Here is a 17576-nt window from a genome sequence, read left to right as displayed (position 1 = left end):
GACAAAGTCTCACTCTTGTTGCCCAGGCTGGAGTGCAATGGCACAATCTCGGCTCACTGCAACCTCTGCCTCCCAGGTTCAAGTGATTCTCCTGCCTTGGCCTCCCTCATAGCTGGAATTACAGGTGCCCTCCACCATGCCCGGCTAATTTTTGTATTTTTAATAGAGATAGGGTTTCTCCGTGTTGGCCAGGCTGGTCTTAAACTCCTGACCTCAGGCATGAGCCACTGCACCCAGCCAATCTTTTTGTATTTTTCATGGAGATGGGGGTTTTGCCATGTTGGCCAGGTCTCGAAGTCCTGCACTCAAGCAATCCACCTGCCTCTGCTTCCCTAAGTGCTGGGATTACAAGTGTGAGGCCCTGCACCCAGCCTCCAGTCTTTTTTTTTCTTATGTGTAGACTTTACCTAGTTGTAACCAGCTATTTCAGAACCAATGTCTTTGCCTAAGGGAGTGTAAGTTTGGATGTATTAAAGGGCTAAGTTAAAAAATATTATATACTAGATATTCATTACTAGAATTCTTTCTCATGTGCTGAATACAATAGTGTATTGAGTTGTAAATACAGAAAGGTACCGCCAATTGAGTTATCAGGGTTGTCATTTATTAGAAATGCAACAGTAAAATTGTAAAATAAGGCTGGGCATGGTGGCTCATGCCTGTAATCTCAGCACTTTGGGAGGCCAAGGCAGGAGGATTGCTTGAACTCAGGAGTTGGAGAGCAGCCTGAGCTGCCTGAGCGAGATCTTGTCTCTGCTAAAAAAAAAAAAAATTTACTGGGCATGGCGACGTACATATGTAGTACGAGCTGCTCAGGAGGCTGAGGTGGAACAATTGCTCGAGCCCAGGAGTTTGAGGCTACAGTGAGCTTGATCCACTGCACTCCAGCCTGTGTGACAGAGTGAGACTTTGTCTCCAAAAAAGATAAAATAAATTGTAAAATACCGTAATTCTGAAATGGGTCCTTCATGTCACCCTCCCCTTTGAGAGTCCTAGTGGTGGAAGGCAGAAATTTCTGAAAGTGACTCTTTTTTTAAAACATGGACTGCAGAATGAAAGTGACTCTTATCAGGGATCTCTGAGTAGCCTCTCCAAGATGACCAAAACACCAAGTCATATTAGTTACATGAAAGAAAAAATTAGGCACGCTCATGTACACCCACGTACATATGAACTGCAATAATGCCAACATAAGATAACTTGACTAGGAGTCTATTAAGTCCTTTCAGGGTCTGTCCTGCAGTTACAGAATACCATTTTGTGTCCATGATGATCACAAAATTGGCATAAGCTTTTAGTTTTTATCCTCACTTGTGCCCAGAAGCCATCTTATTTGTCACTTTTTATACCCTGTCCCAATGACTGATACATTCTCTTGGAGGCTGAGAACTTTCTTCTTTGGTTGGAAATAATTGAATGAATGGGAAAAGCAGGTAGAGAATATGTGTAAAAGAATTAGGATATAGTTGACGGGATTTGGAGTTAGGGCCCGTGCTTGAACCTGGACCCATCCTCCTAGATCTGTGTATTAGGGACAGTAAATCCTGCTCAGCCTGACAGGGTGGCTGTGAGGAGAGACGTCTTAGGAGAGCATACTTTATAAATTCCAAAGCCCAGTGTATGTCTTCATCCTCAAGCTGAACTGGAAAGGTACTCTTAATAGAGCACTGTACATGAAACCACAGTAAAGCTCTTAAACAAAACAGCCTGATTGTGACCCTGTTTCTTCTTCCAGTCTTCAGGCAGTGACAGTGGTGGGAGCAGCAGCAGCAGCAGCAGCAGCATCAACAGCCCGGACAGGGCCAGTGGGCCGGAAGGCAGCTTGAGCCAGACCATGGCTGGATCCAGCCCTAACACGCCTCAGCCCGTGCCCGAGCAGTCTGCGCTGTGCCAAGGCCTCTACTTCCACATCAACCAGACCCTGAGGGAGGCCCACTTCCACAGCCTACAGCACCGAGGGCGGCCTCTGACATGATGTGCCGGCAGTTTCTTGCCTTCTGTGAAGGGACAGCGCTGTGCAGATTTGATATTTCAACTTACAACTTGTTTTAAAAGAAAAATTGCACACGAAAAATGCCTGTTGGCTTTTCAGTCTATATTTGAAATAACAGGTTAACAGGCAGTTGTTTACTTGTGGTTTTGCTGCACTATTGCAATTTCAAAGGGGCTTTGAAGCAATTTTTTATAGGATTCTTTTGAGGGAGGGCATCAAATCTATGTCAAGGTAGTGGTTTGAGGAAAACTCATTCTGTGTGTTGAATCCATAGTATGTCCCATTCAGACTGATTTCCAAATCTGTCAACTAGAAACTCTACTTGATGTAAAGAGCCTTTTAAAAATGCGGGATCTTCAATTTTTTTTATTCAATAAACTAGTAAAGAGTATCTAGTTTCCATGAAAAAACATAAGTTTTTTTCCAAAATATAGGAAGCTTGATTCAGTCTTGCACTGAAATTAACTGCCATACTACCTCTCAGTATGTAGATGTTCTATTGAAAGTACTCTCTCCTGTGTAACAGGAGAATAATCAGATCCAATTCAGACTGTCAGTGAAGCACCCTCCCTAATAATAGTCTCTACTCTTTGTTATATATTTGTATTTCCAGGGAGAACGTCTTTTAGATTCCTGTATACCCAGATAACTGCTGTGTCACTATTCCTCCAGAGTCTGCACCTCAGACTTCAGTAGGAAACATGGCACAGTTCTGCAAGTGAAGTAATATGTAATGACTTTTTGTCCTACAAACTTGGTCAGTCAGCAGCTTATATGATCTCACTGACAATTCCACCTTGTAGTGTCAACAATTAAGGCGTTGTTGAATGCTAATAAAATGTAAGCTACCTGAACTGATGCCTAAAGCAACAAGTATTGTGAAATTATGGGACAAGGATTAACCTGATGCTTAAAGTAACCCCCAACAGTAACTAGGGGGCCACATTCCATCAGTGAAACTGCAAAGATTGGTGTGGCTGAGAATCAGATGAGCAGAGGCATCTTTAGAAGAACTAATGTGGTAGTATTTATTTAGGGAGAGACAGACGTGTTGCCATGTTACTTAGTCATACTAGAGAGCCAGCCCAGTTTGAATAATGAAGGTGCAGACGTGTTGTCTTCTTCGCTGACGAGCTGTCTGAACAAGGAGCCAGGAACTGTCGGGTCACCAGCTGTGGAGTGTGCCGGGGGGACAACCTGCCATTGGATGTAGAGAAAAGTGCCTTAGAGTTGACCTGAGCCCTCCTGCCCACTCGCCCTCCGCACGACGCCACTCAGAGTCCACACGGCACACACAGCGGAGCTGAGAAGCACGATGGCTCTAGTCAGAAGACTCTGCTGTCGGTCCAGATTTGAAGAGGACACAGGGAACAGCATGAGCCTTTGTGACAAAACTAGAATTTGGAAATGAGGACTGTCCTGGGAAAAGGGTAGACACAGGCACCTCTCTCCACAGCCTGCTAACATAATGCGGGCAGAACTGAAAGATCACTGCAGTGGAAACTGTTCTGGAAGAGGCTGCAACATAGCCCATGCTTAGGGACTGGATGGTTTTTGCAAGAGCTTTTTTTTTTTTAACTACCATCTCCCAACTTTTAAAGCCAGATACTTGATAAGGATTTTAGATCTTAATGGGTTCGATGGTAGGGAATACGGAAAGGATACACTGCTAATATTGTGTCTAACAATAAAGCAAACAACTCGATGCTGTAAGAAGACAAGCTGTTTGAGCTTTCAAACACACGTGCACACAGCACAATTCAGAAATACCCAGGTGGACTCCTGCAGGCTTAACAGTTGGCATCCTACTGAAACGAAACGTGTATTAACAAGAAAATGTCAAACTTTTGGGGAAACAAATTTTCTATTATTTCCCACCCAACTAAAAGGGAAGATAAAACCATCATCATCAGAACAAAACAGATTTTTTCCAAACAAGTAAAATGATAGTGCCGGGTTGGCAGTTAACTCTTTCACCCTACTAAATTCAAGAGATCATCTCCATCCTGTCCTGTATATTTTCTACATTTCTATTAAGAGGCTACTTGGTAGTGTCAGTGGGCATCTCTTACACCTTCTAGTAGCTCAAGCTAGTAAAACCTTGTACTTCTCTATTGCGCCGCCATTAAAAGCAGCATTAGTGCATTGTGTCATTCAGTTCTTTATCAGTTATTTAAAAGGGCGCTGATCATTGGGTGCCTCGGTGGGAGGTGGGGACCCATCCGCGGATGAGCCTTTTGCTCTTGGCACCAACCTGGGCTTTTGTTTCGACGTTTCTGGTTGATTTAGCCTTTCGCGTGCTTGTCATGCTCAGTGGGAGAAGTCCAAACCTCCAAAACAAGAGGAAAGAATTTAGTAGCACAAACAGGCAGTTCTGGGGCCCAGCAGAGGCCTCTTTATTTTTTATTTATTTATTTTTTTTGAGACAGAGTCTCGCTCAGTCGCCCAGGTTGGAGTGCAGTGGCGCGATCTCGGCTCACTGCAAGCTCCGCCTCCCGGGTTCACGCCATTCTCCTGCCTCAGGCTCCTGAATGGCTGGGACTACAGGCGCCCGCCACCACGTCCGGCTAGTTTTTTGTATTTTTAGTAGAGACGGGGTTTCACTGTGTTAGCCAGGATGGTCTCGATCTCCTGACCTCGTGATCCGCCCGCCTCCGCCTCCCAAAGTGCCCAGCAGAAGCCTCTTAGCAGCCTTTACCTGATCTGACTGGATGCTAGTGGCAGGATGTTATGGGGTTCTTGGGAGTTGAACGTACTGCTCCGGGGGGCGAGCTGATTCTCTGTACCAGTCACCAATCCAAACAGAACCTGGCAGACAAGAAGTGGAGCTCAATAAAATGCAGAGGTTTCATTGTGCAGGTAAAAGGCAGGCAAAAAAAAAAAGTCACCGATCACTATCGTATTTCTAAGCATCATTTTGGGGAATGTTCTGAGTGCGTTAATGCTTCATGATTACTTTTTATCACTGCCCACAGGTCAGAATCTGAGAGGCAGGGCGTTTTTTATTCCTGTTTCTGGAGGCCTGGATAAAACTGTAATAATCCTTATTTATAACTAAAGGGGCCAAATCTTGGTTGCCTCAGTGTGTGAGATTTTATCTAATCCTCTTTCAGCTCTCGTAACTACACTCGGCTATTTGTGTCTTATCCCCCTCCCTACGCTGCATCCTGGAGTATTATGTGCTGGAGCAGGTTAATTTTGTAATTTCAGCCTGTGGCACTTGGTTCGCACTGAGCATGTTTTTGATTTGACTCACAGAAGTTCGCTGCACCAGGCGATGAAGGTTGCTGTTAAGGTGTGGTGTGAAAACGTCCAGGTCAAATGGATCAATGAGGGCTTCCAGGTGGTCAGTCACTTTCTCAATTCTGAGAAAAGGATTAGGATCATTACTGTCCACATTTTTTAGGATCAAAAACCATCATAATATCCTACTGCTGTAGAAATCTTGGAGTTGGATTTTATCCTACATAGTTGTTGGCTTAGTACATTTGTCACTGATGATAGTGCTTAAGTCACCCTCAAGAGTTTCAGCCTGACATCATGTCTAAGTGAAGCCCACCCCTTCCCCCTCTTCTGTCTATAAGAAGAGCACTAAGTGCTCAAATGATACTCAGCAGCTGCTAGGCTGACTCAGAAGAGAGACGAAGGACAGTCCACCTATTTCACTTGACCATGGCATTTATCCAGCAGGCGGCCATTATTTAACTTGCTGGTAATATGAGCACTTACTGTTCAAAACAAACACAATGAATGTGCTGTATAACAGGCTGACTCTGGTGGCTTCCCAGCAAAGGGACTATCTGCTTTTGGAAGAGACTGCCTTGACATAGCTCAGTAGAGGATACGACACCTGGAGTCTGGCTTGCTCCGGCCACTCTTCACCTCGTCAGCCTTGGCTGTCAGAACAATGTTGAGGTAACGCAGATCATAAAGCAGCTGCAGCGCCCGGTTCTGGGTGACTGGAAATGCACCTTCTTTCTGCAAATGAATTCCCGGTCCCCACCCATGAAGAGAGAGGACTTGGTATGTGAGCGTAATAAACAGCTTCATGTTTTGGTTGAGTTTCAGCTTGCTATTCAGAAGCAGATGGTTTTAATACTCATATGGTCAGTTTAATCTCACAACAACAAAACAAGTTATGTTAGAAACTTGATCTTAAAATTAAAAACCTAACAGCAGGGAAGAGAAATGGCCCTTAAAAAAGGCCTCAGATGCTGTAAATGGTTGTTCTAAAGGGAAAAAAAAAGGCTCCTTGCATGAAGGAAAAGTATTTTGAAGAAGCTCATTAGAGAAGACTTACTGAATTCTTTCCAAAATCAGGATTTGTTCCTTCTTGGGACTTTTCTTTTTTTTTTTTTTTTTGAGATGGACTCTCGCCCTGTCGCCCAGGCTGGAGTGCAGTGGCACAATCTCGGCTCATTGCAACCTCCGCCTCCCAGGTTCAAGCGATTCTCCTGCCTCAGCCTCCTGAATAGCTGGAACTACAGATGTCCGCCACCACGCCCAGCTAATTTTTGTACTTTTAGTAGAGATGGGGTTTCACCATGTTGGCCAGGCTCGTCTCGAACTACTGGCCTCAAGTGATCTGCCTGCCTTGGCCTCCCAAAGTACTGGGATTACAGGTGTCAGTCACTGCGCCTGACATGCTCCTTCTTAAAAAAAAAAACGTTACTGGCCAGGCGCGGTGGCTCCTGCCCATTGTCCCAGCACTTTGGGAGGCTGAAACGAGAGATTTGCTTGCACCCAGGAGTTTGAGACCAGCCTGGGCAAAATCGCAAAACCTGTCTCTACAAAAGATGCAAAAATTAGGTGTGCTGGCGCATGCCTTGTGGTCCCAACTATTTGGGAGGCTGAGGTGGGAGAATCTCCTGAGCCTGGGAGGATGAGGTTGCAGTGAGCCGAGATGGCGCCCCTGTATTGCAGCCTGGGTGACAGAGTGAGATTTTGTCTCAAAAAAGAAAAAAAAAAAAAGTTACAAATGAAATGGGATTATACACCAAGGGCAGAACGCTTCCTAGACAGTGAAAGTGGTGTGAACGGTTGGGAGACAAGAACTCCCCGTAAGCGAGCACCTCTGTGTGTCACACCGTGTAGCAGGCAACCGTTCTCTAACTACCCAGTCACCCCTGAGGTAGGTGTGCTGTGGCTGGGACGGGGAGAGGGGGCTGTCTGCCTTTTACAAGTGAGGAAACCACTGAGCAGCTTATCTACAGGATCACACTTGGTCCTGAGGAAACAGAGGTTAATGATTTGCCTGGAGCCGCCAGTGAACCAGTGGCAGCACTGAGGTTGGAAGCCAGGTCTTTTATTTTGAAGCTCTGATCCTTTTCATTGTTTTTTTGATTTTTTTGTTTTGTCTTTTTAAGAGACAGGGTCTTGCTTCGTCGCCCAGGCTGGAGTGCAGTGGTGCGATCATAGCTCACTGCAGCCTCGAACTCCCAAGCTAAAGCCATCCTCCCACCTCAGCCTCCCAAAGTTCTGGGTCTTGGTCTTTCCATCTGTGCTGAGCTGCCTTCTTAGCGAAGATCTGCTCGACTCTTCAGAATGGGTGTAAGTAAACTCACAACGCTGGGTGCCACTCCTAAGATAGAGCGTTTTTACAGGACCCGATGCCTGGCCTGGGTGATCCTTAACAGTTTGAGTCTTTGATGTGAATTGCTCAAACCCAAGACAAAACTAAGGTTTTGTTTCGTTTAATTTGTGTTTTTAATGGGCAAACATTCAGACACCTACCTTACTCTGTTTTTCTTCGGAAAGTTTCTCATAGGCAGCTACTACTTGAACCATACAGCTTTTCAGCATCTCCTGTAATGTCACCTTTGGCAAGGCGTGGCCTCCAACCCGATTAACTTCCTGGCATAAACTAAACAGGAAGGACTGTACATACCAGGATGGCTAAAAGAACAAAGAAATGTCACATTGCCAACTGCACCAATTAAATGACACACCATGAAAGTGAACCCACTTAATCTTACAAGGCCTGTTTGCCAGGACTTTGGCCCCTCTCAGCAACGCTTCTTACAGGCAGACTGTTGAGCAGACACAAGGCCCCTGGTGAAGTGCAATTTGCTGTTACCCCCTCTGCGGTCTGAGGCTGATCTAGCAGAGGTGCCTGTGTTTTATGCTGCTGATTTCATGGCAAGTAAGTGGTTCTCTAATTAGCACAGAGCCTATGCTACAAAAGGAAAGAATGGTTAACTGACTTCTTGAACAGTCTGCCATTTACTTAGCCCTACATCTACTATGCCCCCATAGTAGAAAGTTACAGATGTTATTTTCAGCTATTCCTCAGAAGTTGTATGTTGAATGATTTTCTAAAATCTTTTCTTCTTTTCCATGGAGCAGTTATATTCCCTTTTTCAGCCCATGGTGCCTGCTGGGATGGGACCTGCTCACCTGTGCAGGGAGTCGGATCTTGGATGTGACGCTGCTGCCAGACTCTGCCTCCTCCTGAATTTCTAGCTCATCCCAGCTGGTGGCTGTGGCCAGGACTGAGCCAGCATCATCTAGAAGTAATGACTGGGTGAATCCATGAATCAAAACCTGGTAATAAAAGGCAAATATCCATACAAGCCACTCAGATCCTCTGTAGAGTTTCTTTAAAACAGTCTGCGTAATCCTGAGAACAGCGCAAGCTGCTGAAGTTGTAGGAACAGTGATGGTATCAGTCCTCTTTTGGCTAATTATCAATGATATCAGCCATGGGAATTTTGTTGCTAACTACCCTATCAATGTCATATACCACTTCTTTTTTTTTGAGACAGGGTCTTGCTCTTCTCCCAGGCTGACTGCAGTGGCGCAATCACGGCTCACTGCAGCCTCGACCTCCTGGGCTCAGGCAATGCTCCTGCCTCAGCTTCCCAAGTAACTGGGACTACAGGCATGCACTACTACACCAGAATAATTTCTGTACTTTTTGTAGAGAGGGGGTTTCATCATGTTGCCCAGGCTGGTCTTGAATTCCTGGGTTCACACAATCCACCCATCTCAGCCTCCCAAAGTGCTAGGATTACAGGTATGAGCCACCATGCCTGGCCCAAATACCACCTCTTAAGGTACAAGTGGAGACTACTGGGAATATGATATTTAGGTTAAAGAGAGGAAATACAGGCAGAAAGTCTTTCATTCTCATCTGATGCAAGGAAAAAATGCAGCTTTTCTGTCTACAGAATCTAAGCTAAAAATGAATGAAAAAGTTTTTACTGAACTTTCTGGCAGAGATAAAATAACTGTATGAAATAAGAAATGTTTTGCCTTTACTACTGAAGGAGCTGATTGAGGTTGGCAAGACTGGAATATGACAAAAGTGAGACAAGACAGGGGTAAGAAGAAGTTACATCACTCACTTTCACAACTGCAGTGCTCCAGACCCGGTAGCCCATCACGCTCTGCTGGAGGAGTACTTCTTTAACCTCTTGCCACTTGGCCTGTGTAGGAATGATTTCCTGAGTTTTCACCTTTCCCTGTTTTCTCAGAGCCCGAAACTCCCTTGCTGGTTTCTCTGAGCTCTCTGATTTTCCCAGGATGCACTGCTTCAGATGGGGGCACAGCTCTCCCAGGGACTGGCAGAGTCTGGCCATGAAAAGAACTGAGTGCAGCATAGCACTGTTGAGGGCATCCTGTTGCCCTTGCACACCTTCTTCAATGCTCTGCAGCTCTGCCCGGATGCAGTCCACGATGTGCTTGATGCATGCCACGGACTGAGTCCGCAGCATCTCCTGCACGGTCCCTGCGTCTGCGTATCTGTCAAAAGCAGAGCTCTTGGCCTGTGTGGGAGAAACGTCCTTGGGCAGTGACGAGTCATCAGAGGGGAGGTAAGCCAGGAGGTCATCTAGTTTAACCTTCAGCTTAGAATCCAGGGCAGAACAGAAGTTCTGTACACAAGGGCTAATGGCTTGTGCTTTCATGGAGAGGCCGCTACTGGCAAACTGACCCCGGTTTGCCACGTTGACCCAGGCCGCGTCGGAAGGCAGGTCATTAGGACTCTCGGACCAGAGGAAGAGCGACATGTTGTACTCAAAGTGGATGTGCTTATTTGAAGGGGAGTTGCTGGTGCTGCTTTCAAGTTCCTGCAAAGCTGAAACCAGGAGCTCCTTGGAGCTACTGGAGATAGAGTCAAAGCCTTCCTTTGTCAGAGTCTAAAAGAGAATGAGAGAAGAGTTCCAATCACAGTTCCTTTAAGGACGCTTCAAAACAAGAGTACCAAATGGTAATTTATCCTCGCATTCAGAAGGTTCACCATCTTCAGAAAGATGGCATGGTGTTGGCAGAGAATAAAGCCATTGTTGATGAACATGGGCCCATTCCCGACCAAGTGACAGAGGCCTGGTGTATTTTCAGCTCTAGACTCTGTATCTGTTACTAAGCAGGAAAAGAATATACTTGGGAAGTGACGGAAGTCTCGCAAGACTGTCAAAATACCACTAGGATTGGCCATAAAACAGGTAGACCATGTGACTGTCCAGCTCACCTGTAATCGGTCAAGGAACAGTTGCTGCATCATATCTTCCCAGAACAAAAGCGGCTTCTCCAGAAGCCGCCGACACAGCACATCCCAGCTGTGATTGGCGGACTCATTGGTGAGTAACTCCCACATAGCGTCCCGGATTCCCGCGAGGCCCTTCATGCTCTTCACATACATGAGCAGGTTGGTGACCCCATTTTTAATGTCTTCGTTACACCTGCAACAGAATCATTTTCTTTGGGCTCCATCAGAGGCATGGTGTTCACATCTTTATTAAGAAAAACATCAGAATCCCATTTGACAATCTCTTAGCTGAGTTCCAATAGATAAATATCTATGTGTCTCAGGACTGAGAGATCTGTAGCAACACAGAGCCTTTTGGCTGGGGTGGGGCGTGCAGTCTGTTGCCCGCACCAGACCTACCCTTGCTTCCCCGAGGATATAAGGAAGTCTGGACCCTGTGGAATGGCTTAAAAAACCAATGCATTAAGTAAAAACGGGAGTTGCAGAACTTTCACATAAAGAGAACTTAAAACTCCCACATAACCTTTTGAAAGACAAATTCCTTCTTGGTTCTCCCCTGGTGGGTGCTGAATGACCTCAAAGGTGGCAATGGGCCACAGAGTAAGTGGCTGATGGGCAGCACGCCATTCAGGACAGGCTTTCTGCACATGCCTTGCTGACCCTCGTGATGCCCCGCACAAGGCTGCATGGGTGGTTCCTGCCAGCGGCAGGGAAGCTCTTTCTGGCTACTTACATGTGGATCCACTTCTGCAGTGTGTCTTTCAGGTATTCCTGGCTGATGGGATGTGCGAGAGTTCGGAGTGTTGGCTGGAACTCGACGATGGGCGCCGGCAGGTGTTTAAACCAGCTGCAGAGTTTCATCTCTTCCTGCAGGACACCAGTGCCCTTTCCTAAAGAGAAGGCCAAGTGAGAAGCCATCTAGGCCACCCTTTGAAGTGCACAGTAAAACAGGGAGTTAGGTCGGGCACAGTGGCTCATGCCTATAGTCCTAGCACTTTGGGAGGCTGAGGCGGGTGGAGTGCTTGAGCCCAGGAATTCAAGACCAGCCTGGGCAACACAGTGAAACCTCACCTCTACAAAAAGGAAACAAAATTAGCCAGGCGTCATGGTGCACACCTGTAGTTGCAGCTACTTGGGAGGCTGAGGTAGGAGGATCACTTGAGCCCAGGAGGTTGAGGCTGCAGTGACCCATGATCGTGCCACTACACTCCAGCCTGGGCAACAAAGCGAGACCCTATCTCCAAAAAAATAAATAAATAAAAGATGGACTTAGAAGGAATTTCCAAAACTCATCAAGTTTTCCTGTGGAAGGTCAAGCTGGACTTCTGAAATACAAGGAAAGAGAAAGTACAGGACACGTGTGAGGTCCCATCAGGGAGTGTGGCAGCCACCCCACAACTCTGGTCATTCTGTTGGTTGAGAAGAATGGCAAAGATCAGGAGGAAGAAAAACAGGGATCAAAAGAGTAGAAAGAAGAAATGAGTGCTGTGCAGTCCTGGGTTTGGTTTGGTTTTGTTTCTGGGGGTTTTCAAAGTAGAACTTAAGTTGTCAAAAAAGTAAAAGGTAATGGCTTCCCTTTCCTCTCAATCCTCCTACCTCCCTTAAAGATGGAAGGAAAGAATCGATGACTGCTTATTCTGATTAACTGAGTCGTTCATAGCTCTTCAGAGGTGATCTGTCAAGAAGGGGACAGGCCTGCACTGTGCAACTCTGGGAGGCCTCATTCACTGTGTTCTGAGTATAAGGCATCCTCCGGAGTTTGAAGCCCGGGGCCCTCCCAAGGCCCCTTGTACTGCTTTCTAAAGCCACGACAAGTCAGCCAGTATCCCCCCTTCCTGAGTGGGATGAGGTACTAGATGTAAGCACGTAGAGGGAAAGTGAAGCATAAGGAGGTGGAGGTGAAAGATAAAGTGAGCTAAGATGAGGCGACAATAAGCACCTCTCTCTGGAAACAGCCACTTGGCCACCACCACACTCTTCTGTTTCCTTTCTACCCTTGGCTATATCTCCTTTGTGAATTTTGCTGACACGTCCATTTGACCTTGGATTTCTGGAGTTCCATAAGGCAGAGTCCTCTGTCATCGCTTCTTACTGATGACGTCATCCATTCCCACGGCTTGAAATAACAGCCACATGCAGATGCACAACAGTGTGTCTCCAACCAGACCTCCCAGCGATCTGTTCTGGACTCTCAGGCACCTGCCCACTTCACAGTCCCATTCCAAGGCCCCAGGCATCGCCAATGCAACGTTTTCTTTTTCCTCTTTTTTTTAAGACAGATTCTCGCTCTGTCACCCAGGCAGCAATGCAGTGGCACAGTCACTGCTCACTTGAGTCTCAACCTCCCTGGCTCAAACGATCCTTCTGCCCCAGCCGCCTCCCAAATAGCTGGGACCACAAGGGCATGCCAGCACACCCAGCAAATGCTTATCTTTTGTAGAGATGGGGTCTCACTATGCTGCCCAGGCTGATCTCAAACTCCTGGACTACCTAGGCTTCCAAAGTGCTGGGATAATAGATGTAAGCCACAGCACTGGGCCATTGCAAAGTGAACCTGTCATCAGCTGCTTCCAACCAGCTCCTTTTCTACTTAACTTGGTCACCTCCCTTCTCACATCCTTATAGCCAATCTGTCACCACATCCTCTCCTCTTACACAGATGTCTGAGCTGTGCAATTAGCTTCCTCTCTACTGTTCCTTCGTAACCCAAGCTCCAGCGGCTGACACCTGGATCGTGGCAACAGCCTCCTAAGTGAGCTCTCGGCATCCGTTCTAGCCCCAAGGGGATCTATTGCCACCTAAAAGCCAAATGCATTTATTTCATTTCAGTTGAGATAAATGCTACCAAATAAAAGTATAGGATGCACGGGCACATATAACATAGGGTCCACACCAAGCCTGGAAGGTCCCAGGAGGCTTCCATTGTTCTTTAGATAAAGTCTAAATGCCCTAGCCTCCCTCACAAGGCTGGGCATTATCCGGCCCCTGGCCCCACCTCCAGTCTCTGCTCAAACAGCTCTCCCCCTCACCCAGTACCTCTCAGTCTCACTGGCTGTCTTATAGTTTCTCCTCACCTCAGGATCTTTGCACATCCTCTTCCCTTTGCCTGGAAGCCTGTTCCTTGCCTTTTTCACCTAAGTGACTTCCACTCAACCTTCAGCTTTCAGGTTAAAGGCTTCTCCAGGGAAGCCTTCTCTGACCTTGGTGAGTTCCTTCCATTCAATGTTCCCAAGGCAACTTGTACTTAGTCTTTCTAGCAATGACCAATATTGACGCTAAATGGATATTCACATATTTGTGAGTCTGACACCTGCTTCTACCACTCAGCTGTGGCCTCGATGAAGGAAGGGTCTCTATTTGTCCAGTTCACCGCTCCATCCCCAGAGCCTAGCATGGTGGCTGGCACACGGTAGATGCTGAGCAAATTATCAGTTGAGTGAACCAGAATTTAAAAAGCCTGGCTAAGAGCTCACCGGCAGGATGCTGGCCTGTGATGGTCTCCAGAGTAGAGAAGAGCAAGCCACACGGCAGGGCCGGATCTGGCAGCAGTCCTTCTGGCAAAGTGTAGAAAAGAGCATGAGCTTGCTTCAGAGTGGTGGCCAGCAACTCCACTAATGAGCAAATCTGAGCCTTGATACCAGCACCTAAAAGAAGAAACCATCCTCTTTGATTACCTTTCCCAAAGCGAAAGACAGAGGATGCTCTGGAGGCTTCAGTCTCCCGCAGCTCACCCTTCTCCATCCCATCTTTAAGGACCAAATGTTGGCCAGAAGCCACACCCACCATGGTGTGGCTGGTTGAGAAGTTTCTGAATAGTTGCCTTTCTGGCCAGCAGGAAGTCTGTGAGGGCTTGGCGAGGAGAACTCTCTTCTAAGAGCATTATAGAGCACAGGGCCTCGGCCACAGCTTGGTCAGACACGGCTTGGCATTTGAGCAACATCTTGCTTTCATGCAGAATAGTTGACCTAAAAAAATGATGACAAAGGTCACCAGGATATTTTTCCCATCTTGGGTAAAGAGCTTTGGTACATCAGGAAAGAGGACAAACTCCATAAACCTGTAGTGTGAATCTTGGCCACCACCAGAGAAGCTCTTTACGCTGGATCCACTTACCGGAAGTGGCTGGCAGCTGCCACCTGCCGGATGAGTATAGGAAACCGGGAGAGGACGGGACTGTATCGGGAACTAGAAGAATCCAGCTGGAGCAGGTTGTGAAGGTGGCAGCAGAGCAGGTAGAGCTGTGTGGCATGGAGATACTGAGAGGCTTCCATCGAGCTCCAGATCTTCTCAGGAATTTCTAAGAGTAGCTTGATCTGGGCAGCCATGCTGTAGAACTTCTCCTGGGATGGCTGCTGTGGCTGCAGGGGAAGGCACAGAACTAAACCAGAAGAACGAACAAAAGCAATCTCAGTGTTCCGTAGGCTTGGGAAGAAATCTGGGGGTATTTAAGGATACAAAACTTCTATTAAGCTGGATTCAGTGCAACTCAGCAAGTCATCAAAGCCCAGTGTAGAAGAGTTGCCGGAGTCAGGAGTGTTGTAAGATCCCATAGTTTTTCCTACACACGCATGCATTTTTGCTCAGCCCCATGGAGAGGTAAACTTTCATCTCACCATCTGGTTATCAGTGATCCTCTTGATGCTTCGATGGCATGAAGCCCTGTGGACTACTTCTCATGTGAGCTTTCTCCATCCTTTTCTGATGTTCAGCCTTCCTACTTTTTCTTCTGTTTTTTGGGGGGCACCATGGACTTCTTTGCTGACTGTTCCTCTTCACCAAGGAAGGTACTGACTGCACCAAGCCACTATCTGGTTCAGTCTTTAGGCCTCTACTCATCTCAGTCTATCCTTACTTCAGGATTTTCTCTCCCTCAAACAACCCCCTCATGAACAGCGTATTAGTCCATTCTCACACTGCTATAAAGAAATACCTGAGGCCAGGCGTGGTGGCTCAGGCCTGTAATCCCAGCACTTTGGGAGGCCGAGGTGGGCAGACCACTTGAGGTTAGGAGTTTGAGACCAGCCTGGCCAACATGGTGAAACCCTGTCTCCACTAAAAATACAAAAATTAGCTGGGCATAGTGGTGCACACCTGTAATCCCAGCTACTTGGGAAGCTGAGGCAGGAGAATTGCTTGAACCTGGGAGGCAGAGGCTGCAGTTGAGCCGAGAATGTGCAATTGCACCCCAGCCTGGGCAACAGAGCGAGACTCTGTCAAAGAAAGGAAGGAAGGAAAGGAGGGAGGGAGGGAGGAAGGAACCCAAGACTGGGTAATTTATAAAGAAAAGGAGTTTAGTTGGCCCTCGGTTCCACAGGCTGTAGAGGAAGCACGGTTGGGGAGGCCTCAGGAAACTTATGATCATGGCAGAAGGGAAAGCAGGCACGTCTTACATGGCCTGAGCAGGAAGAAGGTGGGAGGATGTGCCATACACTGTCAAGCAACTAGATCTCATGAGAACTCTATCATGAGACAGGACCAAAGAGGGAAATCCCTCCCCATGATCCAACCACCTCCCACCAGGCCCCACCTCCAACACTGGGGATTATAATTCAGCATGAGATGTGGGCGGGACACAAATCCAAACCACAGCAAATGGATTAGTGCCTCATAAAAGGGCTGGAGGCAACTTTTAGGCTCTTCTACCTTCCCCCACATGAGGATGCAGCAAGAAGGTCCTCACCAGACATCAAAGGCCAGTGCCTTGATCTTAGACCCAGAACTGCAAAAAATATACTTGTATTATAAATTGCCCAATCTCAGGTATTTTGTTATAGCAGCACAAATGGACTAAGAAACCTAAATTCCAAATCTCATCATGCCCTTAAGGTCCCTCCTTACTAAGAATGACCCAAGTCTAAACTGACTTCTTTCAGAACTCCTAGGGTAAATACACACAATTATTTTGGGACTGTACTTTTCAATTTCTTCTTCTATGTCCCAGTAAGTTCTCCCAGGCTGTTAAAAACAACTTCCCTGTTTACCTTTTTCACCCTCCATGCCCTTTCACTTCGTTCATTGCTAGGTCTATATTCTTTAAGGGGCCGGGTGTGGTAGCTCTCGCGCCTGTAATCCCAGCACTGTGGGAGGCCGAGGCAGGTGGATCACATGAGGTCAGGTGTTGGAGACCAGCCTGGCCAACACAGTGAAACCCCGTCTCTACTGAAAATACAACAATTAGTCAGGCGTGGTGGCAGGTGCCTGTAATCCCAGCTACGCTGGGTGGCTGAGGCAGGAGAATCGCTTGAACCCAGAAGGCAGAGGTTGCAGTGAGCTGAGATCGCACCACTGCACTCCAGCCTGGGCGACAGAGAAAGACTGTCTCAAAAATAAATAAATAAATAAATATTCTTCAGGAATGCAAGCGGCAGTTCCAATATGAGGAGGTGTTTACCTCCCATCCTTCCTCATCGTATCTAATCAATAGCGTTTGCGGGTAAGAACACGGGATAAGGATAACCTGAATGAAAAAAGCCTTAGTTCTTAAAATGAAAATGTTCAGCTATTAAAAGGTAAGGGCCGGGTGTGGTGGCTCATGACTGTAATCCCAGCACTTTGGGAGACCCAGTCACATACATACATAAAGGTAAGGGCTTGACGGTTGGTACTACCCTCAACAACTCCCAAAGGGTGGAAGAGCTATTTGGGATTGTGGAAGTTACTTTTGTAGGGGGATAAGGGGAAGGTTTGGAAGAGGAAGAAATGACTTGTAGGGCAGGTGTCAACACAGGGGAGAAATCTGAGAAAAACAATGTCAGGATATGTTATATAGGGGAGAGCTGAACCGTCAAGACAGAGACCCCTGGCGTTTTCCGCTGAAATTGAAAGGAGCCCAGTGAGGCGTGGGAATCAAGGCCCGGAAGTCGGGGGAAAGCGCCTGAAGAAACTGTTGAATGGCATTTCCAGAACGGATCAGCAGCCGCATCTGTGCAAGGAAGGTTGGCATTGTCCCCTGACGGGGGCCTAAAGGGTGAGGGGCGGGTAAGCTCCTCCTGGCTAAGGAAGGTGAGGACTCGCGGGGTCTGGAACTGACCGGCGGGGGGCGGGGTTGACCTGCAAGGCCAGGGGCTCCGGGACCCGCCTGCGGGGCCGCAGGGT

The 17576-nt window shown here is 47.2% G+C and overlaps 2 protein-coding genes across 7 annotated transcripts in view; one reads left to right on the top strand and one right to left on the bottom strand.

Moving 5' to 3' along the window:
- The window catches only part of FAM104A (family with sequence similarity 104, member A), a 25576-nt gene extending 21426 nt beyond the window's left edge, over nucleotides 1-4150 (top strand). For all 6 annotated transcript variants that reach the window (XM_011969712.1, XM_011969052.1, XM_011966842.1 and 3 more), the window contains one exon: nucleotides 1736-4150. In XM_011969712.1, the coding sequence (XP_011825102.1) occupies nucleotides 1736-1826 (91 nt within the window). In that variant the 3' untranslated portion in view covers nucleotides 1827-4150. The remainder of the gene's footprint in view (nucleotides 1-1735) is intronic.
- COG1 (component of oligomeric golgi complex 1) overlaps nucleotides 2997-17576 on the bottom strand; it is a 50392-nt gene continuing 35812 nt past the window's right edge. Inside the window, exons 3-15 of the mRNA XM_011970708.1 lie at nucleotides 14595-14839; nucleotides 14265-14446; nucleotides 13955-14125; nucleotides 11215-11371; nucleotides 10464-10674; nucleotides 9340-10131; nucleotides 8390-8536; nucleotides 7727-7888; nucleotides 5844-5971; nucleotides 5250-5358; nucleotides 4692-4801; nucleotides 4248-4323; nucleotides 2997-3190 (exon numbers count right to left, since the gene is read on the bottom strand). Coding sequence (XP_011826098.1) covers nucleotides 3053-3190; nucleotides 4248-4323; nucleotides 4692-4801; nucleotides 5250-5358; nucleotides 5844-5971; nucleotides 7727-7888; nucleotides 8390-8536; nucleotides 9340-10131; nucleotides 10464-10674; nucleotides 11215-11371; nucleotides 13955-14125; nucleotides 14265-14446; nucleotides 14595-14839 — 2628 coding nt within the window. The 3' untranslated portion in view covers nucleotides 2997-3052. The remainder of the gene's footprint in view (nucleotides 3191-4247; nucleotides 4324-4691; nucleotides 4802-5249; nucleotides 5359-5843; nucleotides 5972-7726; nucleotides 7889-8389; nucleotides 8537-9339; nucleotides 10132-10463; nucleotides 10675-11214; nucleotides 11372-13954; nucleotides 14126-14264; nucleotides 14447-14594; nucleotides 14840-17576) is intronic.

The sequence above is a fragment of the Mandrillus leucophaeus genome, unplaced genomic scaffold (genome assembly GCF_000951045.1).
Source record: "Mandrillus leucophaeus isolate KB7577 unplaced genomic scaffold, Mleu.le_1.0 Scaffold1, whole genome shotgun sequence".
Classification (NCBI taxonomy): domain Eukaryota; kingdom Metazoa; phylum Chordata; class Mammalia; order Primates; family Cercopithecidae; genus Mandrillus; species Mandrillus leucophaeus.
The sequence above is the reverse complement of the archived record's forward strand: the minus strand, read 5'-3'. Positions and strand labels throughout refer to the sequence as shown.